This window comes from Gavia stellata, chromosome 20 (genome assembly GCF_030936135.1).
Source record: "Gavia stellata isolate bGavSte3 chromosome 20, bGavSte3.hap2, whole genome shotgun sequence".
In the NCBI taxonomy this organism is placed as follows: Eukaryota; Metazoa; Chordata; class Aves; order Gaviiformes; family Gaviidae; genus Gavia; species Gavia stellata.
Genome location: NC_082613.1, coordinates 6,735,358 through 6,760,804, shown reverse-complemented (window position 1 = coordinate 6,760,804; position 25,447 = coordinate 6,735,358). Strand labels below are relative to the sequence as shown.

Sequence of the window (25,447 nt, the reverse complement as noted above, 5' to 3'; positions counted from 1 at the left end):
GGTTTAACACCCCAGGGTACCCAAACTTCTAAAGCAAATGACACATCAGCATAAAGCTGGGAACCTTGAACTGATCCCGTGTTTGGTCGTTTTCACAACAAAATACGTTGAGACCAGAAATAAGAGCCCCCGCTATTTTCAGCTACTTTGTAAATCACTACTGGTAGGTGAAAAGCTGACCTGAGCTAATTCTGTAAACACTGTTTGGACCACTGGTTTTGTAATACAGATTGATGGTAGGCAAGGCATGATACGTGACAGCAAAGATTATGTTGAGACACAGCTTGCAGCAGTTATCATTTCTCTCTACGTGTACCAAAGAAACCATACCGTTTTAGCCTTAGTTCCGAGCGCAGTAGCACAATGTCAATCACTAACTCCATGTGTCAAGCAAAAAACTAGTGAAGCACAGCAGTAATATTCCAAGAATGACTGTGTTAAAAAATAATTATTACAGAAGCGTTGAAGAGCTAATCTAAACCCCAGGGAAGACAACAGAAATATTTCCATTAATTTCAATGGATTTCATGAGAGGCCTTACTTTTGCCAATCTACCTACCTATGTATTTTTACACTCTTGTTTTCTGAAGATGTAAAAAATCTCTTTTTCACAAGCAAAGTAAACACCACATGAATAGATTCTGTGCTCAGGCTGCCAAACTGGAAAAGCTTCAGTAATTGCATACCTCCTCCTCCCTGGCATGTTCGGGTGATGCCCTTGGAATATATTTTGAATATTTAAACAAGTAAAAACTTAAATTTTCCTGTTAACACTTTCACCTGATAATATGTTAATTGTTTTTATAAGGCACTTTAAGAGTAGTTGTCTCATTTATTATAGTGCTCACAACAATTAGAGTGCTACTTGTTTCTCATTTACAATGAAAAAAGCACCAAAAGGAATGTGCAGTAGGGTGTCTGTAACTTCTTTACTCCCAAAAAAGGCCAGAAGGGATTTGTAAAGGACTTTAATCTCAAATAGATTAAAGGTCCTGAATTCCTGAGACTGAAAGATAAGTCAAAGGAAAATAGATTCCAAAAGACAACACCCCCTCGCCTCAGCCTCTTGGCCAGGCGGGAGACTCGGCTGCAGAGCCATCAGCACTTGCCTGCAAAACCCCTGAGAGATTTGGATGCCAAAAAAAATCTGCCACACTCCGGCATCAAGGACTAACAGGTCTTCAGAATCTACCTGTGCCTGACTGGCCCCAGGGACTGAAGAAATCATGTAGGTGAGTTTAGTGGGCAGGAAGGTCTTTTATCTGCTTTGCCTCTCGTAGCTGCAGAGCTGCAGAAAATGAGCGCTATTTCTTCAGAGATGGCTGAGAGCTGGCTGGCTTGTCCGCTGACCCTGTGGATTTTAGCCTCAGTGTTTTCATAAAAAGGCAAACTACACTTTGAGTTACACCTTTTTCACCCAGCAGCGCAAAATCTTGTTTGAATTTTCCTAGAAAAATTACCTTTAATTCCCTCCATCACTGCCCCTACAGATCCAAGACAAAACTTCAGAAACTCTCTTGCATCATTTGACTGTAGAGCACGAGATTGCTAGAAACCGGCTGCCTGGGACCACCAGCTCCACCTGGGTCCACGAGCATTTTTAGCCTACGTACGTTGCTGCTTTCAAAGGGCAGGTCCACTCCTATCTACTGCTTCACCCTGCTGTCCCCCTTGGGAAATGGATTCAGCTGGAAAATAATTTTCCCTTTCCCAGATGAGCTTTCAGGTGGGTCCCGTCCTCACCCGGCTCACCGCAGTGCCCCAAGAGCAGCGGTGGCAGGAGGAGGACTGGGGACCTCCCAGCCCGGCGGGAGGGAGGGCAGGGCCACCCCTTGGACTCTGGGCTTGCAGCGGTTGTGAAACTGCGCTGTAAATTTTCAGGATGCCAAATCTGAGACCTCTTGATGGGATTCTAATTAACAGGCATTAAATGTTCCCTCTATAAATTGCACTTCTTTGTCTCTAAATTGGTGGATAAAACCATGTCACTTATGAAATATAGCCCTTTTCTCCTTATGTTAGTGAGGTTCAAAAAGGAGGAAACCAATTAGGGGAAGGATCCAGCGGTCTCCGCAGCTGAAAGAGCCTACTGGGCTCAGCAGGATTCCCGATTGAGCAAGAAGTGCAAGGTCAGTCCTTATATTTTTCTGAGGAAAAGCGGGAGTACAATAAAGATTGCAATAATGTCATGCCAGGCCACAGTCTGCTAAGGCACATGTTTCCCTCCTCATTGTGCTTGACAGCAAGAGTTACAGGGGCAGTGGCAGTAAATTTATAATGGCAAGAATTTGGGAATGCGAAGTTCTGTGATTGGTTTTCATTTGCTTCATCCTCTCAGCTACAAGATGTACATGCTGGCGTTCGGCAGCTAAAGCAGCAGTTAAAGAAATATTTGAACAAATAGTCAAAGAATATAAATTGGGAATCCTATAAATGGAGTAGAGCTAATGTCCTGGGTTGTGTGATGGGATTTTTTTTTTTTTTAAGAGTGATAAAAACAGCATTTGGAGGGCTTTTTTACATTGGATAGCTGCAGCTCTCCAACTCTTCTAAAAGCTTCTGCAGGTTTTTGGAGAAACTTAAGGAAAAACAAATGCACCCTTGATTTTGGTCTCCGAGGTACGCTTACTACGAAAACAGTCTGTGGTTTTTCTATAACTCATTAATGCATCCCATCACCAGGGACGGCTGCCATCCTGCCACTTCTAAAAACACAGTCTGTCCTTCAGCCACAGGCCCAAGACCCCCAGGCATTCGGGGGGGGGTCTGGGCTCATCTGCCAAAGCTCTGTCCTAATGATCTCGTCCCCGTCTGCCCTTTGCAGAAGGGGCTGCTCTGAGCCAAGGCAGTGCTCAGCAGACGGGAACCTGCACCCAGACACTCCGTGCTCATGTACCCATTTTACAGCTGGCTAAAGGGAGGTGAAGGTGATAAACTATTTCTTGCGTGGTAAAATCAGTGTGTGGCAGGGCAAAGTCCTGCCCCATCCACGGGTGGAAAGCAGAATTAATGCATTAATTTCAAATGACATGAAAACCAGGCTCCATAAATCCTGATCCCCAACCCCAGAGGTTAGAAACAGGGGGGTTCGAAATTCTTTAGTGCTCACTCTGCAAAGCAATCTGGGGTAAGCGTTTTTGCTTCGAAAGGGGAGAAAGAAAAAAAAAAAAAAAAAGCCCTCTGGAGTTAATATTCTTCCTTTAGCCATCACTTCATTTTTTCAGCTTTCAGCATGAAGGTGGTGTTGCCAGCAAGACCACCTAGCCACAAACCCAGCAGGGAGCTTCCAAAATTCTTCTAAACACTGACTCCTTGTTATAAATTGAAAAGTGGTAATAGCAACAGTGCATATCACATCTGTGCCAGGCTTCGGGCCTGGGAAGGAGCACTCTCCCTACTGCTGAACACAACTTGGAAAGATCCTTTCAGTCCACACATGTATCAGCATTAGCCATTTCTTTGTCAACAAATCCCTTAATACGTACCCTTTCTATCATGTACAGATGTCCAAAAAATAATGGAATACTGTACTACAAGATTAAACACTTTAATGTCAGCATATGTGTTGCATGACTGAACAATGGTATCATTGTGCGTGTACAAACAGCGGGTTGAGGGAAGATGGGTTTAATTATCTCCAAAGCAGCAGCAAGTTCTTCCTGACTAAATTGAACTTCAGCTAGCAAGGACTGCTCAGGGCAGAAATTGGTATTTCTCTAACAAAATGCCTGGGCTCTTTCTGATGTTATTCCAGGGTTAGGGTTAGTATCGTACCCGCTTCAGGCAGGGCTTCAGCGCGCGATGCGGAGCCACCTGCTTCCCTGGGAGCCGTGCTGCCGGGAACACGGCGGGGGGTGAGAGGATGCTGCGAGCCACCACATCCTCTCGCCCCATGTGTCACCCGGCAGACTTTTAAGTTAAAATTCCTTCGGATGGTAGATGGCAAAGGGGAAACATAATAATTGGGAGGGAAAGGACAGAAAGAAGTGTGCGTGCTGCCTTCTGCATTTAGAGGCATTCCCCTGCCGGGATTTCTTTGCAGGCACTTTAAGGCAATGCCGGATGGTAAAACTATTTCTCCTTAAAGACCATCCATGAAATATCTGGGCAGGTTATGCACAGGTAATCCATTTTGTTTTCCGAGTGTGCCCTGATCGGTACCTGCTTACGCTGTGGTTTCTCTGCTGAAATCAGAGCCAGACTAGATGAAAGGTATCGTGAAAAATTTACACGTGGGACCGCTCTGTGAACACGAAACCCTCCTAATAGTAAACAGACTGACCGTGGTGCGAATCCTGATGCTGAGTTTGCAGTGTCTGTATGTGTATCTGGGGAAAGCAAAGTTAAATAAGCAGGGAAGAGTTGTGTTTCTTCAGAATACCTTATTCACAGCCTTAGCATGTGAAACACAGCAGCACATAGCGCTGCAATCCATCTGCAGCTGCTGTAACGCACTTAGGATTGCTGCGGGATTTGGGGTGTGTGAGGGAATGGAGAAATGGGGGGGTGACAGGGGAAAGAAATAAATGGGAGTTTATTAAGTTGTTCCTTTAGACAGACTCCCTCTATTTCTACCTTCATCTTCCAGGAATCCAATATAAGGAAATCTCCTGCAGGGCCTGCCCTCCTCAGCCTCCTAAATCTTGTTTCTCTTCGCCCCTCCACTGGGAAGGGGGAACCCAGAAGAGTGCTGACCTGGGGACCTGCCCCCAGCAGCTCTCCCTTTCCCAGCACCTTGGGGGTGGCATTTTTCCAAAGAGACAGAGAGGCAAACTGGGGACGGTGGCTCCTCCTACGTCCTCCCAACTGCCCAGAGTTGTGGCCATCACAAAACGTCTCAAGCTCTTGTGTGGTCACTGGGAGCGGGGTTAACTGAGGCTGGTATCTACCAGGGTATTTACCCTCCACAGACTGCAACACCAACAGGTTGGGGCTGTTGCTTCTCCCTGTGTATCTGCACCTGGACAGCAGCTCAGAGCCGGGGACTCCTGCAGCTCCCTGCAGGGACTGTGGGCTGCACAGGGCGGGCAAAGGCAGCTGCAAAGCTTCCTGCCCACCAAAGGCAATCTTAGCTCTTCTCTACACCCTGCTCCAGAAACGTCCCTGTAGTCAAACTGAGCAGTGAGCAAAATGACAGGCAGAAGCTCATCATTACTGCTGCTTTCTTCTCTTTCTCTGCACCGTAATGCATAGCATGGAATAATGCAGCCCGAGAGCAGAGGCGCACTGCTGCCCAATACATCCCCTAAACCCTAAATCCTTTGGATGCAGCTGTGGGAGGTTCGTGAAGATGCAGGAATACATTTTTCTTTTCCCCCTTTGAACAGACATGACTGCTACATTACACTGCTCTCTCTCTCTCTTTCTGTAATTCGGGGGACAGCAAGGCTGCTTTCCTGGTGCTATGAGATCAGTAAGTTGTATCTGGTGAGGTTAACTTCACGGGGAAGCTGTGCCAGTGTTTGGTGTGAACTCCAAGTCACACATTTTGCCAGTGCATCCCTTGGATGAAGGGTCAAGGAGACAGTGGCAGCCTGGGGAGGGGGAGGAATCAGGGATGAGGGTCAGGATGGTGGAGACCAAGGTGGCAGCCACAGCACAGAAAAGGGTAGTATTGGTCTAGAGGAGAAAACAGGGTGATGGGTGTCTCAAGGGGGAGGAGGCTGCAGAGCACAAAGAGGGAGAAAAGTTAGTGACAATATGGTTCATTGAGAAAAATTATCCCCCAGTCCAAACAGCAGACAAATGGGGCCCAAGGTGCTTCCTGCGACCTGTTCTGAGGCTAGAGGCCTCTCAAAAAATCACTGATGCAAAAACCAGCAGTCTGCCCTGTCTGCTTGTACACACAGCGTTGAGCAAATGGAAACACGTCCCCAGGCCCAAGGAAGGAGAGACAAGTGACTGAACAGATCTGGTCAGAAATAATACGTATTCAGCTAGGGAAGATAAGAAGCAGCGTGAGAGACTCCTACAGGGAAACCTAAAGTGGGCTCTTTGGGATGAAATGCAAATTTTGGAATAAAAAGATCCAGGTCATTCTTGAAAACTTCCAAGTGTGAAACAGTTCTTCTTCAGCTTGGACCAAATTTCAGATCAGGGGGAAGGCAAGAAAGTTTCCCTGAAATGTTTTTAGCCAGCTCTAACCTAACCCCAGGTCAAGGAAGACAGCCCACTAGTGACTGGTACTCTGGAAGGGTGCTCATCCTCGGAGGGTGAGGGCAGCAGCACTGCAAGCTTCTCTGCTCTTCTGAGGGTGTCTGCTCATACCCCACTACCTGTAGAAGGGAAGGAAGCTGGGAGCCTGCAGCACAGGCACCTTAAGCTGCAAGAAAGCACGTGCAGAAGACATGCAAAGCAAAAACAAATCGTGATATAGTAACTCTTCAATGCAATGACTTGATCATGCAGAGATGCGACAGCATCAAATTATGCTCTTGCATTCCAGTACCTACACTGGGGCAAACTAAGAAGGCTTCAAATGTATTTGATAAATTAGATACTGTTCATAATAAACAGCCTGAGTCAGTAATCTTGGGAAGGTCACTGCCCAAGCGTCTCTGATGTGTTTATACAAAACAGACAGAAATGGCTAAACGTACCACTAATGCCCTGGAGAGCACGTTCATCCACCGTTCACGAGGCCAGACTCCTCTGCCTTACACTAGGCCAGTGAGAGAGGATATTGCCTACCAACTTAGTTTCAATTTTTCCCAAATCTTGCTTCCAGAGCATGAAGAACTTTATGAAAGTTGTGCTCGTAAACTGATGCTTTTCAAGCTTATATGCTGCTAATTATCTTCCACTACATGATTTTTTCAAGTTGCCTTCTGTTCCTTATTACTATTGGTGTATTATTATATAGCATAAAGTTACTTAATACAGCAAAAGATTCAACAACATTTGTGAAACTGATACAGAAAGAAGGACTGGATTCTAGACTGGTACAGCTGGTTTAAGGTATTTTAGAAGTAAATGAAATCAAATGAGAATTTATAATCCTTCCTGAGGTCTGGATTCCATCAGACTAAACTCATTAGGCATTAAGGTGCAGGTGCAGCTAAATAAAGGATTGTTCTGCTTTCCTTAATACCATAGATTCACATCTTGAGTTCAAAATAAAAGTCTTTTAAAAGCACATGTATATATTGTGCATCTACTGGCAACACTTGAAAGAGAAAGCTCAGCTGATGGAATCTTCAAATGCCTCATTTTTGTCAAAGGAATGTGCCCGTTTCTGCATCGGCCGTGCTAAGGGACATGAGCGGAGAAGTGACTGCACATTGGCCTCTTAAGGCTTATTCATTTCATTTGCATTAGACTTCCTTTCATCCACTGAACAGCTGCACAAATAAATAATATAAATCTAATTAATCCTCCTTTAATATTGTATTGCCACAACAATACCAGCATCCCCCCCAAATATTCCAGAGTTTGGGTCTACACCTGCACAGGGTCTCTGAGAGGAACACGGCGGGAGTCACAGGCGCAGGGAATAGAGCCTTTTTTGTGGTTTACTGTGATAAAAGGAAATAATTCAAGAACCAGTCTTCCAGGTTTGAAACCGTATGACTTGCTGGATTTCTTAGCTGAAATCCCACATTCTGGTTTTGTTGAGAAAGTAGTTTGTGGGATATTACAAAATAACCAGTCGCTATCAGACACGCGGCCATCAGATAACAATCTCAGCCTTTGATTGTAATCAGCAAAATTTCAACTTGGAATGTATACACTCCGAGCTGTGCCATAAGACCGCAATCGGCTGGACCTTTTGAGCTTGTCTATGCAATAACAAACATCTGTGCCTTTCTCGGTCAGGCAAGCGCTGGGAGATTAGGGGGCAACAAACTATTCAGGGGAAAGGTCCATCTGCCCTGGAGGGGAAATCCCTGCAAGAGCAGAGCTCGTCTTGCATCCTTACTGTTACATCTATTGCATGTTTTTCAGGTGTTCTGTATGTGGGAGGTCCAGTGATATTAACACAGTTTATAAACCTGGATTATTAGACAGAAATACAGTGTTTGGAGGGATGGGAGGAACCATTCTGGAAAATAATGATGAGAGAGCTCAATTACTGCTTAAAAAGATACTTCAGAGTGCCCTTTCTCACGAAAGTGGGACTTTGTGACCTATTTCACATTTTTTCTTCAAGATCATCATGTTTCCTCTGTGCTGCCAAGACAGCCGAGATCAGGTGGGGCACTGAGCACAGCCTCCTGGGCTCCAGGCGTGGGAACGGGAGAGGAGGTCATTGCCCAGCGGTGACCCTCGCTGCCAACCGCCGCACATCCCCTTGCTGTCTTTTTGCCTCGTAGCTTATGCATACGATCTTTTTGCTTTCTAGGAATGTTTGCTGTGCAACACATCTATTTTGATGGAGAAACAGGCAGGGGGCTGTTTATTCTTTTTAAAATTTGGTATATGGGCCTGAGAACTACAAATATTAAAGATCTCTAAGTTGACAACACCCACATATATTTCTGTTGGTAGATGTAAAATGCTAGTGTCTTAGAGTGATGTCAAGTTTAAACGATTATTTCAGAAATGTCCTCATATATATATGCATGTATAGAGTGTGTGCATGTGTCCCCTTCACACTTTAAACGTTGGTGGCCCATGCCCCAGGCATAACAGCATCTGAAGGTTAGGAGAAGATTTATTTTCAGTTTAATTCCCACCCACGATCCCTATTATACAGAGGAATTTTTTTTTTGGTACAAGATAAGCCCATCAGTGACATCAGCAGCACCTAGCCCCGCATACCACGCTGCGGATCGCCAGGCTGGATTCCTGACACTGAGCCTGAGTCTCACTAGGGTTGGGCCATGCAGGCCTCCTGAGTAAGCCCCTAACAACAGCATTTTCTGTTTTGTTTTGGGGTTTTTTGTGTCTTCAAACACAATTTTGCAATTGCAGTTCTGGGGTAAAAGATCAGCTGTTGTAACACACCCTCGTGTCCTCACATCAGTTTGGTATGAATGAAGGGAACGCAGTTCACGTCCTGTTGCGTGCAACTGTTAAAAATAGCACAGAAATGAGAGTATGGCATTTATGAAAGTGTCTCTCAAGGAGCAGCGACACGGATCATTCTTCTCCAGCTTGGTCTCTTGCCTACCAGTCGCTGCTCTCAGTTGCTGGGCTAGAACTGCCAATATGGGGAGGAAAGACTTTCAGAGTCTTAGGCACACTGACTTAGATTTTTCCCCTACTCTGTAATATTTTCAGTGAAAGAGCTCTCATCTCACAGTTGTGAACTAATGAGGAAAATGACAGTTACTGTTTTCTAAGAAAATATTCTGCGTTTACTTGAACATGTTCCTGTATCATTCTGGATTCTTTCATGTATTTCTGTATTCCCTGTGTCAGGTTTTAACGTAGCATAACGGTCAGAGATGTTTGTGGATATGGAGTCTAATATTCCTGTAACGTGATTATAATGCATGCCACAAAGCTGCAGGAACTGTTGTATTCGGAGGTCGAAGTCGTGTTCACACCAATGAGAGAAGTTTTACACCACATGTGCTATTAGCTGCTCCTTTTCACCTGTCTCGGGAGACAAGTGATTCATCACATAGTGCTGAAATATCTTCATCTTCTGATTTCGGCCGAGATTCAAGAGTGGTTACTGAAAAGCTTCTTTTTGAGTCGAAGAGAAAGATCTGCGCTGAATGATTCTTGTTCAGCTCTTCTCTTCTGCAGTTTATTACAAGTATATTTGTGTAATTAGGGGGCCCAGTACTAATGTTGTTAAAATACAAGTGGGCACATTTATTGTTTCCTCCAAAAGGAAACAACCAATCTCCAGCAGTTCTGGTTTTTCCCTGTCTCAACTGACCATTTACTGCTTTATGTAGCTAGCAGATTGTGAGGCTAAAGTTACTTCTTTTTTTTTCTTTCTATTTCTTTTTGTTAAAGAGAAAAAAAAAATCCCCTCCTTTCTCTTAACAAATGCTGGATTTTTTAAGGATATGGTCAGAAAGGGGAACTTAAACTCAGCATGATGTTTATAGTGCCACACAAGCTTCAGGAAAAGTGATGTGCAGTACTCTTTATTAACATCTAAAAAGTCCCTGTGGGATTGTAATTACTGCACAGTAATAAACAAATAAAAGCAGCAAGATTAAAATGTTCAGAATATTTTGAGTGATAGAAGCAGTAAGTTTTAACCTTGAGAACCAGGGGAGGAGCAGCTTGCTAGCATTGAGCACAGGGGTAGAACAGATACGGTCAGGAATTGATTCCTGTTAGTGGTGAATGATTATCCTTCGTGGCATTATAGATACTTGGCTGATGTAAAGAAATTGTTGTTAAAATACTGATAGAAAAGTATTTGAACACTACTAAATTGTAAGCACCAGAATTCAGAATTTCTAAATTACGTAATTTTTAATCTTCCATTTAAATGATAAACCTGAACTTGCTTTCCCTCGGGGTGCTGAAGGACTCATTAAAGTCAATGGGCGTTTCAGGTACACAAGGAGTGAAATACTGCCAGCCCTGTTCCTAATCCTTACTCAGTAAGAAACTTGTCTCTCCATCAGAATTATAACTCCTAACTGCTGACGCTGTATTATTTTATGAGCATTTTTTAGTAGTTCTCCCAGGGTTCTTCTGGTCTCTTTTAAAATGTTTTACTGCCACTGTGCTGTGGGAAGAACAATTGGTAAAATCAGCCCCACCAGTGCCAACGAAACGAGGTGGCTGAAGGCAGGATTTGGCCCAGTGGCTCTAGTAACCGAGTCCAAGCTCGACCTGATTTACAGCCCCCAAAAACTTGGTACAGACACTGTGCCAGCTCCTCAGATGGTGTCAATTGTGGTGACTTCACTGCTGGGGTGGCCTTGTGCCAGGCTGCTCCAGCTGAGGATATTGCCTGGTGACATCAGTGGGTTTGCATGGAGGTGTAATTCAGACCAGCATCGCGCATTGGGAGGTTGCAGCCTAACGAGAGGAAACTTTTTGCTCATTTGAAAGGCAGTTGAGCACAACAGACAAAACTTTAAAAACTGATGCGCTGTGAGATTATCTGCCTGATCAGGGCGATAGTGTTCTCTCGTCATAAAGAGCCCAAGAAGGCACTTGCTCATTTTAATTATTATTTGGAGGGAAGCGGTGCCCTCCCTCTCCCCCTCCCTTTTTTTTTTTTTAAAGGAAGGTAGCTTTTAAGAGCTTGCCATGAAGATCTAAGTTAAAGGATTTTCTCGACTACAAAGCCTGCATAGTTTCCCAGGCCAGGTGGACCCGATAGCACTGACTGCATGCTGAAAAATCTCATCCCCACCCTTCAGGCACTTTAATTGTAAGCCTTTCCAGATACACTGGATAAACACTGTCAAAATGAACCTGAAAGAGTTGTTGTTGGTGGTTTAGCCCTTAAATAATTATGAGTTTGTCTGTCTAATTACAACATAATCTTGTTTAAACTTGGATGGCTATTTGCAGTATCTTTTAAATGAGGCGGAATCAGAAAGAGTGAAAAACTGAAAATTTACAATTCTTCTACTTTAAGGCAAGGAAAAAAGAATTTTTACTCCTGTACAATTTAATTCAACCTGACAACAAAAGAGTCTAACTCGGAAGCTACTGCAGTAAGGTAAAGGTGAAGAAGAATAGCGTGGGACCTCCAACATGCAACAGAAACTTAATACTCTACGGATAAAATTTTTCAAACAGTTTAGAAATAGTTTAAGGTAATTTACGGGAAGACTTGAGTGACAAAGCACATTACTTGAAGTGCCTTTCCTTCACTAGGCACTTTCTAAATTCTTTCTCTTTCATTTCTTTACTCTCAGGAGACTTTTAAATCCAGCGAACCAAAACAACACTTTGTTTGTTGGTGTAGCGCGGGGCTGGCACAGATGGCAGGCACTGCACCTGTTCCAATAAAACGGGAAAACCGGGAGAGAAACCATAGCAGTCATTAAGAGGAATCTACCGAAACATGAACAATTTGTATTTTGAATATCCTCCAGGAATAAAAGAAGCAATACATAACCAGACCTTGTTTTCACCATCATGAGTTTAAAATAAATTTGTTTAAAGGGAACTTGACATTTGTTTCATGTACAAAGACGGTACATACCACTAAAGAAACTATGATTATGCTTGACTGTCTTTAAGAAAGCCAATGATTTTATCTAGCTACTCCTGTTCTTTTAAGGAAAAATTATCTGTTGGCAGTTTTAATCGAAATCAGTTAATCACCCTATTCTTTAGTTGTGGCAGCTTTTTTGACTTTTACATTTTCTCATGCTGAGTAATATCACATTCTTACAATCTATTCCATAAGGATCAGAATAGCAACATAAACAAAAGTCCTTCTGCTCATCTATTAATAAATAACTAAAATTGTGGGAGGTGGGGGGAACCATAGAACTGCTTGGATAGTTAGCAACAAAACTTGCTGCAAAATAGGTTTTTCTAGGCAGAAGGAATATGCTATGTAACGCCCGATAGGTTATTAAAAAATCTTAAATGAGAAGAAACATTAAGTAACAGCTACTCAAAGGATAAATTTCTTCAAGCATTTGCCTTGATCATCAGTGGTTGTGCTGTTCAGCGTCCCATATATCTCCCTCTATTTCTCTCACACATACGCACACAAGCATTAAATACAAAATGTCATGAAAATTCCTAAGTATCATTTAATGTTGGCAGCCCTGCACTGTAAAGTCATTTATATAAAACTGTGGTTGGCAGCTCTCACTCTTCCATGGGAACAAATTAACATTGGCATTCCAAACACAGGAAAGTAAGGAAATTAGAAACACAGTTTATATTTGGCCAGTGCTTTGAAATACTGTACCATGCTACTGATGTCAATTAATGAAAAGCAGAATTTTGCGGAGAGGGTCTGGTTTTGAAACACATTAACACACGTTAAACATGTTTGTACAGGAACTGGATTGTAAGCATCTTGGTTCCAAAACAATAAAGCAATTACACTAAAACTTGTAGTCTCAAAGTTGCCATTAATTCAATCCACTCAATCTGGATCACTAAAGGATTTTCACTGACTTCACGATGCAGACGACACAAATGTTTAAAAGAACGTGCAAGGCACGGTATTGTGGGGCTTGCACACATGAGCTTGCACCCAAGGTGGCTTTTACGTTACCTGCAAAATCAGGTAAATTTATGTATAAACAATGGAATTGTACAACGTATACCCAAATAAAGGGGGTCTTGGCAAACTTTGTAGTTTTCATCAACAAAATAAGGATTTCCGAAAGAGATACGTGAATTAGAATTAGTTCAAACTTTGCTACCTGCAGCCTTTTTCGTAGCAAAGATGTTTACTGACAACATCTTAAACACTTCTGGTTTTCACATATACACCAAAAAATCTAGATGGCAGTTTATCTCCTGGCACAACTCCACTGACTTCAGTGGAATTACTCCAGCACGGAATTTGGCCCCGCAGTCTTTACAACACACTGTTTATTTGTACTGTGATTCAGATATTTTGATACCAGGAATCTTTCATCACTGAAGTTTCTCCATATGAAATATGTCTTGTATTAAGAAATATCAGTTTCACATTTTTGTCAAACATTATTTGTTAAATTCTGTTTGTTGCAAAGATGGGAATTCAACTGTAGTTCAACAACATGGATTGGGCTAATAATGATAAGCAGTGACTAATAGGAGCTAGTTCATGTTTTGATTATTTGCAGCAAAGGAAGCCTCCCTCAAAAACAATTTTGAGATTAGGAGAGAAAACTGTTTGAAGCTCTAGCAGAAACTACTGCCTGCTCATTATTTCAACACAGGGGCATTTCTTTGGCCCAATTCTGTTCTCATTTGTGCTAGTGTAAATCAAGAGGGAGTTTATGGGAATTACTTTGGACGTACAGTTGTATAAATGAGACCACAGGGCCAGCTTCAGTAGAAATTTGACAATTTACACCAATGAAGACCTAGCCAAGAATTTTCTCTTGGGTTTCCATTTTCCAAACATATGCGTGTGCAGAACTTTATCCATGTGATTAGTCCTTGTGAGTAGTCCCATTCACTTCAAACAGTTGTAGAATGAAAATCTTCATCCTGAAGCTAATTTAAACAGCTCACTCATTTCTTTAGAAGTTCCTTCCCTTTAGAGAAGAAATATATACATATAATAGCATATTTTATTTTTATATATACATATTAAAAAAAAATATGTATCTCATTAATTCACGTGAGTATTTTGATGTAGGCCCCAGAGAGGAGGACTGTACTACTGGAAAGGGCTTAAATATCATGGCCTCTTAATGCTCTGTATCAACAGGTAGTCTCTTTTTCTGGCATGCTATCAAAATTTGCTTATTTGTGTTCTTGCTTAGATGACTTCATCCATCATTGCAACTTCTCACTGGTATTCATCCAGTTAGAACAATTTAGAGGCATAAAACTAAATGTGTTATCATTTTAACCACAAATTAGCAGTTCCCATATAAATATTAGCATTTCCTCACTTGGTTCAAGGATAGAAGCCATAATGGCACTAACAGTATATTTGATTTAAACTAATTAAAAACAGAGCCTCTTGCAATTTAATATATTGATTTTACCAGTGGGACTTAAATCTTTTATAATAAGTGTACACAGCTGCACCGCTCACCCACCACCACTTTTAAACCTAATCCCTGCATTCCTCCTGACAATAACATGACAGGATCCACACATCCCAGTATTAGCCTTAACCCCGGTGACACTGCCAGAATGTATTAAACTAAAACGTCGCAGTGTCCTATTTAAAAGGAGGCTGTCAACAGCTCTGACTAGGCTTTAATAGTTATAATCTTTTTTTTAATTACTGTTTCCAACCACTTGTGTAACCTTCTCTCACACATCCCTCCCCCCCTACCTGAAGATGTGTTTCAAGCTTATTTACAGACAAAAACGTAACGCCTGGTTTCATGCTGCCTGCCAGAGGCCATTAAAGCTCCTGCGCAAAAGGAGCAACGAGGGGATACGCACACAAGCGAAACCGACGGCAAGCAGAGCTCGGGTGGGAGCAGTCCCGTACGCTTCACTTGTGCCCAACTCCTGTTACAGGCATCGCAAGATCTGGCCATTAAGGCTTGTCTCCTTCAAAGCACTTTACAAGCCGTTGTGTTTTGGCTTTTAAACTACAGTTCCCGGAGGGGGCTTCACCTCCCCGGGACAGCCTGTGTGGGAACGGAGGAAAGACCCTGCTTCTGGGATAAATCCGCTGCAGAAGCGTGCGAGCGGATGGGGACAATTTCCATGTCCTTTTTCCTTGCATGAGGACATCTGTCCTTGGCTGCTCCGTTCTCTGCTACCACTGCACCCATATGGCAGAGGTAAATAGTTCCTGTTCTGTCCTGCCATTTTGCACCTGAAAATTAGAAAATTAATTAATTTCTCTCTAGAATAGGTCTGTACGTTCAAAGAATACCTGCGGGTTACTCGCTGCACGGTCAGTGTACTTCATACCTTTAGTTTGCTGCAAGCTTTCTACCTTAGCTAATCTTATACCACCAAGCGTTGCATATATCCATACCGTCCAAAACAATTACAGGATGTACCTGTTCAGGCTTGAGAGCTTGTAACAGCGCTAGGTGGAGGAGAGAAAAAAAAAAGCCAAGGGCTTGGCCTAATGTATGGACAAGCCATGTGATCACGACCAGGCATCCAGGGCTAACATTTAATCTGCTTTGTTTCAAGTGGGAAATATGTGAAGATCAAATAAGTTCAAATCCAGGTCAAATATCCTTGAAAATCTTTGATTTATATAAGCAGGAAAATGAGGTTTAAAAGAAGTGATTATGAAAGGGTTACTAAAAACACAGCTGTACGCATACTCTTATATCTGAGGCTCTCCAAAGAAAAACTGTGTGACATCTATATTAACCTTTGGCTGTACACCAATGAAGGCCTGTAGTGAGCTGGAATGCAAGGCAGCCCCTTCCAAATTTTAACACAAGCCAGGTTACAGCTGCAAATGCCTGCAGCCCGTGCTCACTTTATAAAGTATTCCCCGAAGGAAATTTTTTAACTGTTATAGAATCTTTTTCTAATACCCTACAGTGTTAAAGCCTGTTATTAAAGGGCAAAGAGATGGTTCTCTATGCCAAACACTTGTCAACAAAAAGGATAGCCAGATGGTATGAAATAAAAGGAAACTTGGGGGCTCTTCAGCTTCTTGATTTACATTAACAAAAGCCACTTTCATGTGCTCCTTCCAAGAATGACTAATTCCCCTCCCCCCCCCCTTATTTTTTGCCAGGATTAAACAATGTTGTTCATTTTATAATCAACCACGAGACAAATTAACAAATTGCGTATCACTTGTGCCGACTCTTTTAAAAAATATTCTAAGCAAGTCTGTTTACCAAGGCAGGCAAGATTACCCACATAAGGACAACTAAATTATTTTTAGAAGCGAGGGTCTAAGTAATCTAGAGGATGTTTACTCCTTAGTTGCTGTTTATAAACTTGAAATTAAACTTGTGCAAAAAATGGTTTGCATTTTTTCAGTTCCTAAAATGGATCGGTTTGTAAACTGTACTTGGACAGGATCTGAAACAAAATTCCAAATGCTGAAATTATAGTAATAAATTTTATAAAATTAGCCAGTAATTAACTGACTAACTTAGTCAGACCACTGTGGCTAAATTATCTTTTAATTTACATGTAACTTCATTCTTGACACAAATCCATTCCCTATCCATCTCAGCACAGGTGTAAGCTAAGACAAAATGTAGCCTGTGAATTAACTGGTTATAAATCTAAATCTAATTAATTGTCAAGATTTTACAGTAACATTACATGCTTAGTACAAAGCTCCCTGCAACATAACCCTGAAATGGAGCACCTGTATTCTGGTTCCTCCCTACCAATACCCAGTATAAATTCTGTGGAATAAAAATACACACTATCTCCATAGAAATCAACGTGTGGGGGTTTTGTTGTTGGTTTTTTTACTACATAGCCCAGTAAATCTTGCAATGTAAATCTTTGGTTTTTTAAAATCTTTTTTCCTCTAAAGTGGTATGACTAGATAGATGAAGAATATGAATAAAGCAAAAAAGCGTTCTTGTAGATTAGCATTTGGAAGCCTGGAATAACATGTTTCATTTATTGAAATTTAAAAGTATTATTTCTTTACTCACTCTTACTTCCTCCATTCTAAGATGAAACTTTATTATGCTGTGACACTTCCTCATTGTGATGGCTCTAGTATAGTAATAAAAGCCTACCTGTGAAATGCAATGCTCACACAGTATCTCTTACAAAACTAGGACACAGTTTACCGCAGTCTGCATTTAGCAATTCAGCTCTGCTTTAAAAGGGATCATTGTAGAAAGTCTCCAAAAAAATATCAGTTCTACAATAGATCTTCTAATTTTCCCCTGAATGTCATAGAAAACTGTACATATCAAAGCAGGTGGTGTATTTGACTATATACGGGAGTGAGTGGCTGGTCTAATTCATTAAAACGTCCATAAACAAGCCTGTCTTTGTCCTATAAAGATGAAAGACCGATGACTATAATGGGATGAAAGGTGTGCACAGTGATGAAGAAAGCTGTTATAGATCTATGTCCTTTTTAAACTCGTCCTGGCATGCACTGTTGACAAGGGAACAAAACAGTACAGATAAACCTCCGAAATGTGCCTTGCTGGTAATAATTCCGCCTGTCCTTCTTAAAACTAATAGATTTTGCCTGCGCTCTTACTATTCACTGACCGTGCTGACAGCAATTAAGTGAAATGATAATTAAGTATTTTGCATAAAGAACACTTTTGGATTTCTAAGCCGACTACAAAACCCAGCAGGTCGAAATGAATGAATATGTCCACCATAGTCATCACATGGCATCGGGATGTCCATTATTGATGATGTACAGTTTATACGGGTAAAACCTGCTCTATAAAAAGTTCTCACGTAGAAACAGACATATCCAAAATGTAATTTTTATTTCACAGTTTATGGATTGATTCCACTCCTTTGTATTCAAAATTGGAGACCTGAACATTAATTCCTTTCACGTAAAACTTCCATGGGCTGCAAAGGTGACTTTTGCTTACATAGGAAGGATGGGATGGGAGCGCTGCACTTTCACTGATGAAAGTTACGTAGTAAATAACTACACCCGAGGAGCAGAGCTGCCTCCCCAGAGCTAAACTCCCTTCCATGAGGTACTTACATGTTTCATAAATGTTCTCTCCTCTCTGCCGAAATGGAAACAGAAGTGTGAATTTTGCTATCGTTATTTCAACATCCTTTGTCTTCTGTTCGGGACTCCCCCTGCACTGTGGTTGTACATGGTGTGGGACCCAAGAACCACAGAGAACAATGTTAGCAAGATCACTCTTATCTCTAAAGTCAAATATTTGACTGCCATTGGTACTTTTGGCTGCTCAAATATTTGATTTTAAATGTATCATTGCTGATCGGCTTAAGTATCTAGCAGCGATTAGACAAACACTGTAATTCCAAATGGAAAGCACCAGCGCTCTCAAAGAGCGCAGCCCCCAGGCCAGATGTAATTCAGAGCTTCCCGCTGCGAAGCTTATGGTAGTCAATAAGGAGGTGCAGCTCATGCAAACTAGGGGTCTCCCACAGCGTCCCGTGTCTCCCTATCATGCAAGAATTGTGCCAGGATGACTACCGTATCTAATAATTATTAACGTCTGTTACAGAGCCTTTACAGCTACTGGTCTTTTTCAGTTAGTTAAAGCGCTGGGATTAGAGAGGTGGTGATTTAAGTGGTGATTTAATCTTCGTTGCCTCTGACGTTCCAGACAGTGGAAGTGTCCAGAACAGTGACATCCATAAAGGTGTTAATGGATTTATTGGCGATGGGGGTGTCTGTAATCCCTAGCAGGTTACGTGCCAGAGGTGGGCTCCTCTTGCTCTTTGCGTATTCCTTTGTTTGGGACAAAGTTTGAGTTGATCTTGTATTGGAAATACTATTCAGATTCTGTCTTGAACGTGCAGGCACCCAATCTGTACGTGTGGTGTTTTCAGAGCTGCACATGATGAGGTCTAAAAATGGATAGAGTGAACCAGGTCTATAATTACATATTTAAAATAGAATGCTTATCCTGACAGTGTTTTACTCAAATCCGGCCAAGTCAGTCTACACGGGTGTGCAATCTCCAGCAAGCAAATAGAAATCAGATTGGGCCGTGGCATCCAATTAGAGAGGCCTAGCGAGCCGCATACAAAGCATGCCAACTTTTGTATCATTTGCATAAACCCATCCACATGTGCTTGTGAAAAGAGGCGAGTTAGCTGCATAAACCGGGGTCAACAGAAAAAGCTGCAGGAGCAAATAAGGATTTGCTGTGGAATCCCTCTCAAGCCATTAGGAAAACATGTGCGAGCAGCTCGGCCCCTTTGGCCGAGAGAACGCGGCGCTGGGATGCCGCGGGGAACTATCCGTCTAGGCAGCCCTGGTGGCTCTGCATCCCGCACGAGCGCCAGCCCGGCGCTGGGAGCCGTGCCGGGACCCGTGGTCCTGCCTGGGTTTCGCGTCTTCCTTGGTGGTGCGGGATGCGGATCAGACCTGCTAACCGTCCTGTTCAACTCCTACCTGCAAATGCAGTTTCTGAGGTGCAGCAAGTAACGATCAAAGGGAGAAGACGACAGAGAACTTAGTGTGTCGGTGTGCGGGGTGGAGCGTGGCGAGCGCTTGTGGCTGTCCAAATGCTGTGATGGAAAGTCGGAGCCCTCTCCACGTTGCTGCCATGTAACTACCACCTCGCAAAGCAGCCGCCTTTCCAAGGGCCGCTACCTGCCCTTCCTCACCCAAGTGGGCTGGCACCCGTCCGACCCGCTGCGGAAACAGCTCTCTCCGGGTCCCACCAGGGCCACCTGCGCCACCAGCCCCTGCCCTCCCGTTGGTGGCCCGGGCCCTGCTCCAGCCTCCCCCCGGCACGGTCCCCCCGCCCGGTCATCCCGGATTCAGCCCCGGGGCCTCGCCGAGGGCAGGCACTCACCCAAGTTGACGAAGCTCATGACCATGTCAGCCTCGGTGAGGAAGTTGCTGTCCTGCAGGCTGGCCAGGGGCGGCCCCTGGGTGCTGAAGATGGGCTTGTAGGGGTAGGAGAAGCCCTCGCCCTCCTCAGCGGCGGCCCCCGCCGCCCCCTCCTCCACCGACATGGCATTGTAGAGGTCCAGCATGAACATGGGGGCCGAGTTGTGCTTGCCGTGGAGGTGGGGCCGCGGGCGGTGCGGCAGGCCGAGGATGGAGAGGATCTCCCGCTGCATCTCGCGGCGCTCGGGGCCGCGCAGCCGCCGGTGGATGAAGCTGGAGTGCACCTCGTTGTCCACCGTGAAGTCGGCGAGGACGCAGCGCAGCCAGAGGGCGGGGGCGGCGGCGCCCAGCACCAGGAGCCAGGAGGCGGGCTGCCCGCGCCCCGCCGCCGGCATCGCGGCGCGGCGGCGGCGGCGGCTGCGGAGGGGCGGCGCGGGGGGCGCGGGGCTGCCCCGCCGCGGGACGCGCCCCACCAGCATGCGCGGCGCGGAGCGGCGCGGAGGGACGGCGCGGCCCCGCGCTCACTGCGGCGGCCGGCAGCCCCCGCGGAGGCGCCGCAGCCCGCTCATGGCCCGCCGGCGGCGGCGGGGGCTGCCTAGCGGCCCCGGCCCATGGACGGGGCGGCGGCGGCGGCGGCGGCCCGAGGCGCTTCCCCCGGCGGCGGCGGCGGCGGCGGCAGCGGGAGCGGCGCGCTCTGCCCGCGTCCCGCACGCGGCGGCGGAGCCGTGTGTGCAGTGCTGCGCGGCGGAGAGGCAGCGGGAGGTTGTCTCTGGTGGGAGGAGCAGGCTGGAAAACCCAAGCGCTCTCGCTCGCCCGCTCCAAACCGCTTGGGAGAGAAAATCCCTGTAACTGCCTAGAGGAGGAACATCTGATCAGGTTGCTTTTCAGGATGTTTGTGGAGGCTGCTGGCTCGGGGGAGAGGGTGAGCCGGTCCCAGGCGCTTAAATTAACGCGAACGTAATTAAGGAGAAGACACCCCAGGAGGGAGGGTGGTTTATGCATAGGGAAGGGGCCCAAGCTCCCAGAGAGTTTATAGATGCAAGTATATCGTCTGTCCGCACAAACATGCATACACAGGCATGCTTTTTTCTTCCCTTCCACCCTTTTTTTTTAGAAGAAGTACAGTTGAGGAGAGACTGTCCAGGACAAAACCAACAGCACTAAGTTATTTAAAATGTGATGATTATATATTCACGCACGTAGGCATGTATGTCTGTGTGCACAGAGCCCCAGGTCACTTTTTCCAACTGGCAGCAGGGAGAGTTAATGGAGAAGCATTAGAAATCCGAGGGGGGAGTTATCATATAAGAGTCGTAAAACCAGCAACGTTTACTTGGATTGGAAGCATCAACCTGTGCACATGGCTGGTTTCTGCCATTACATTATCCTGCTCTCTTGCCTTCCCCTTTCCTTCTGCTCTCTAGTACACGCCTTTGTGGAATACTCTCTTGAGATGGACTGTCAACTTTTTAAAGCAGTGACTTTTTTTTTTTTAACTCAGTGGGTGTAACATCTGGAGCCCCACACCTGATTAGTCCAGGCAGATGTCTGCTGCAACAGTAAATAATAATAATCATCATCATCATCATCTCAGATAATAAATGTAGACTACTGCTTCCCAAATCTTACTTGGAAAGCAAGGAGAAGGCAGGATGGAAGGGTTTATCTCTGTTACTGAATCCAGCCTGAGGTAATTTCAGAAACCATATATATCTATATAGATACACGCACACTAAGCTTATGCTGACGTTAAGATTTGTTCCTTAGGCAAAGGAAGAAGAAGAGAGGCAGGGGATAAAGGAGGTCAGCGTTGGTTTTTTGATAGATTGTTCATCTGATGTTTTCAGACGAGCAATATCCAGTAGCATCCAGCACCAGATCTTGCATCTGTTCTGGAAACTAATATTCAGCACTTCTTTCAGCTCTTTATGTTTAAAATCTTTGTGTGAACAGCAGGTAACTATTCAAGAAAGCTGCATGAGAAACATGTTGAGTGATTTAGTGTGTTTGTATGCATGCATGTGCGCCTCTTAATAACAGGGAAACTGAGGCATGACATTGAAATGACTCATGGAGCTATTGAAATAGTGGTGGAACCAGCATTAAACTCCTAGCTCAGTCTTAACATGTGTTTAGGAATGGTTCAAGCTCTGGGAGGATGGTGAGGGGAGAGAAGTTGTGAAGCCACATTCACCTTAGGTAACACGAGAGCACTTGCTACACTCACCGGTGCTAATGGGGGTGCTCAAACACCACCCCTGTAGCTGCCTTCCCATTGCTCCCCACTACTGAAAACACCGATACCTCAGCAGTTGCATTTTGGATTCCAGTTAAGATCAAACTTTCTAGCATCTTTTGTACTTCCTGAGGAGCAGCACTAACCTGCTCTTAACCAGGCGGGTATTTGCCTAAATTTCTCTCTTGCCGAGGGTGTGGTTTCTAGATCAATTTAAGCTGATCTAAAGCCAGGCTTCTCTTGAGAAAGATGTTGTTTTCTCATCCCACTACAGCCTGGACCTTCAGCTGTGCAACCCCTCTCCAATGCAGGTACGAACACTTAAATGCACATACAGGTCAGGAAGCCGATTCTGTTTTTAAAAGTAATCCTTTTTTAACCATTTACATATTTGCTTTTGCTGAATTAGTTTTCTGCTGGATCAGCTCCTTGTTCTGACTGACTACATGTGCTGGAACTAGGGAGGCCACAGGAATGCACAGCTGGGGGCAAGGAGAGGGTGTCTGGGCTGGGCTGCCTTGGGTTGCCTTAAAGTGGTGGTGGAAGGGCAGACAGATGACTCTGTATCCCTCCGCTCTCCCTTTCACCTGCAGATAACTTGATTTCACTTCCTTTTTTGTTCCTTGTAGGCAGTTTGTTTTCCCCGAGTTTTGAGTGTTGGCCTTTCATCAAGCAGCAGCAGGGCAAGGAGACTTGCCTTTGTCATGGACGATGAGATTAAAAAATCTGTAAGGATGGAACAGTGGACTGGAGAGCAGGTGTCTTTGCTGCCTGAATTACTTACACCTGAATGGCTTGTAGCTCACATTTAAAAACCGACTAAATTTCAGGTCAGTGTTGTGCTTTGGAATGACTTTGAGAGAAAGAAAAGAAAAGTATAGTTTGGGAGGTTTGGATCTTGACTCGTTAACACCTTAGGTAATGACTGTTGAAGCTGTATGTGTCATTGAAGAAACAGCAGAGGAAGAAAAGTAAACCTTGAAACCTCTTGATTTGACGAATTTCTCGAAAAACTGATGTTTGAATCTATTTCCTTCTTGTTCTGCCTGTTTAAGTGGTCTGGGTTTGGCCAAGTTTAGATACATCCTGATTTAATGCAGGATATGTTCTGTAAAGTGGGGGCAATGCTGTAACTGTATCCTATGCTTTCATAGGAATATTGCAAGAGTTTAATCTTTTATAGCAGTGTTTTCTATGATCCTATTGCAGCAGGTACAGCATTAAATAAACGCATGATAGTTTGCAATGGGGGTACTGCTTGCATGTATTCTTAAAACAGCATAACAAAAACACTCCAGGAGTGAGCGATGAGAAAGGGAATCTGTTAAAGAATAATTTTTTTGAATGTGAGGTCCTCAGCTCTTGCTTTCAGACACAACAAAGAGCAGCGTTTATTCTGCTGCATACAATAAAGGATGATGCCGCTCAAACTGCGATGGTTCAGTCCTCAGATCTGAGCTTGAATTTCAAATACCTTTCAAACAGAAGAGGTACAAACTGGATTGCCTTTCTCGTGGACAACGTCTTTCTCTTCCCTCCTTTCTTGCCTGCTGCGTAAACCCCATCCTGCTTCCTGTAGGATCAGTTCCACACAGGTTGCTGAAATATTGGCACCCTCATGTCATTGTCTTTTTCCTCCTCCTTCCTGGATCAGTTAAGAAACCAGTTTTTCCTCTTATTCGTCTCTCCTTCTCTTTCCTGTCCTCTTGTTCTTGAGAAGGAAAACAAAATGCTTATGATGAAGTAATCCCTGTTTGTTGGCACTTGCTGCTTCAGATAATTTCTATAAAAACAAACTCCCAATGTTTCTGAGGTTCTGCACAAGCCACATTACCAATTGAGTAACTTTTTGATCTCTTTGAGCTTTTTGTGTACACTCTTATCTGATTTTTGTACCAACTACTGCCATTGTTTTTGTTTGTGTGGAAGTCAGTGTAGTTGGAAGCATGTATTTAAGAGATAAAGGGTCTGATTTTAAAACATGAAATGGACAAAAATGTGCAGGTTTGTGCTTGATGAATTTGTATGTGCTGCTGTCATCATTGTGTACCTGTATTAGGCATATGCCAGTGGCAGAATTTGGCCATTTGCATTCAGTTTTATCAAATGGGCAGTAAAAAGTGTGGGTTCTGCTCACAAACTCAGATCATGACTTTTTAAAAACCAGACACAAAGCATTTTTTCCTCTCTTCTGCTGAATCAGTTTCAAGCTGCTTGCCTTCCTACTTTGATGTCTTCTTTTTAACTTTAACCATGTTTCTTTTCCATTCTGTTTTGCATCTTCTCTTATTTGTCTTGAACAAAGTGCAAGTCCTAAATTATAGCAAACTTCTTTCTTCCTCCAAATATTCCCACTAAAATAGCATCTGTTTGGGGAATTTTGAACTGCTCCTCCGGGCCTTGTGCATGCGAAACACTTATATAACGAAAATAATAGCATTATTATTTGTATAAGAATGCATAATTAGCTTGCATATTTAATTACGCTATATTGGATCATTCTTATCAAAAGTGTCTATTCTTCTCTTCAGCATTATTACTGAGAACACATTCACCAACATGAAAGTAATCGCATTATGGGTAAGCCGTTATATTAGCTCTAATCCAGGAATTTGAACAGACTGGGGTTGAACTGTGCTGGGTTGTACTATACTGTTTATGTTATAAAAAATAAGTATTGATTCTCATTGCTACTGATCAGAGAAGAGTCAGAAATGAAAACTGTGTTTTGGGGTATGAAAGAGCATTATGACTTCTGGAGATGCTAGTGATAACTACAATAAGAAATGATCTTTGGATTTATGAAATGGGACTATAGTGCTGAATCTAATGTTCATCAACTGAGTAAGGTGGACAGAGTTCAGCCCTTCACGGTTCAGCACTTCAAAGGACTTCACTTTATAAAACTGGATCTCTGTGGGGATTCTTTTATTATTATTTATTCCAGAGAACATTAGAAATGAGTTCATATCATTGAAACATATGTAGTATTATATTTATCATCCATCTATATACAGCTTGAATATAGGCCTATGTTATATTTTATATATATGTTTGTATGTAATTGTATATTGGTATGAGCATATGTGTGTGTATACCATTATACTTCAACAGTGTCTTTAAACTTTATGTAAGTAATATATTTCTGTCGCACAGATACATACATATGAATATTGTTTAACGGAGGACCACTTTTAGTTCCATATATTGCCAAAGCAGCA

General features: G+C 43.6%; 1 protein-coding gene across 1 annotated transcript in view; it reads right to left on the bottom strand.

Moving 5' to 3' along the window:
* BMP7 (bone morphogenetic protein 7) overlaps nucleotides 1-20,469 on the bottom strand; it is a 46,318-nt gene extending 25,849 nt beyond the window's left edge. The window contains exon 1 of the mRNA XM_059827057.1: nucleotides 19,953-20,469. Within this exon, the coding sequence (XP_059683040.1) occupies nucleotides 19,953-20,469 (517 nt within the window). The remainder of the gene's footprint in view (nucleotides 1-19,952) is intronic.
* Between the last annotated feature and the right edge of the window lie 4,978 nt (nucleotides 20,470-25,447).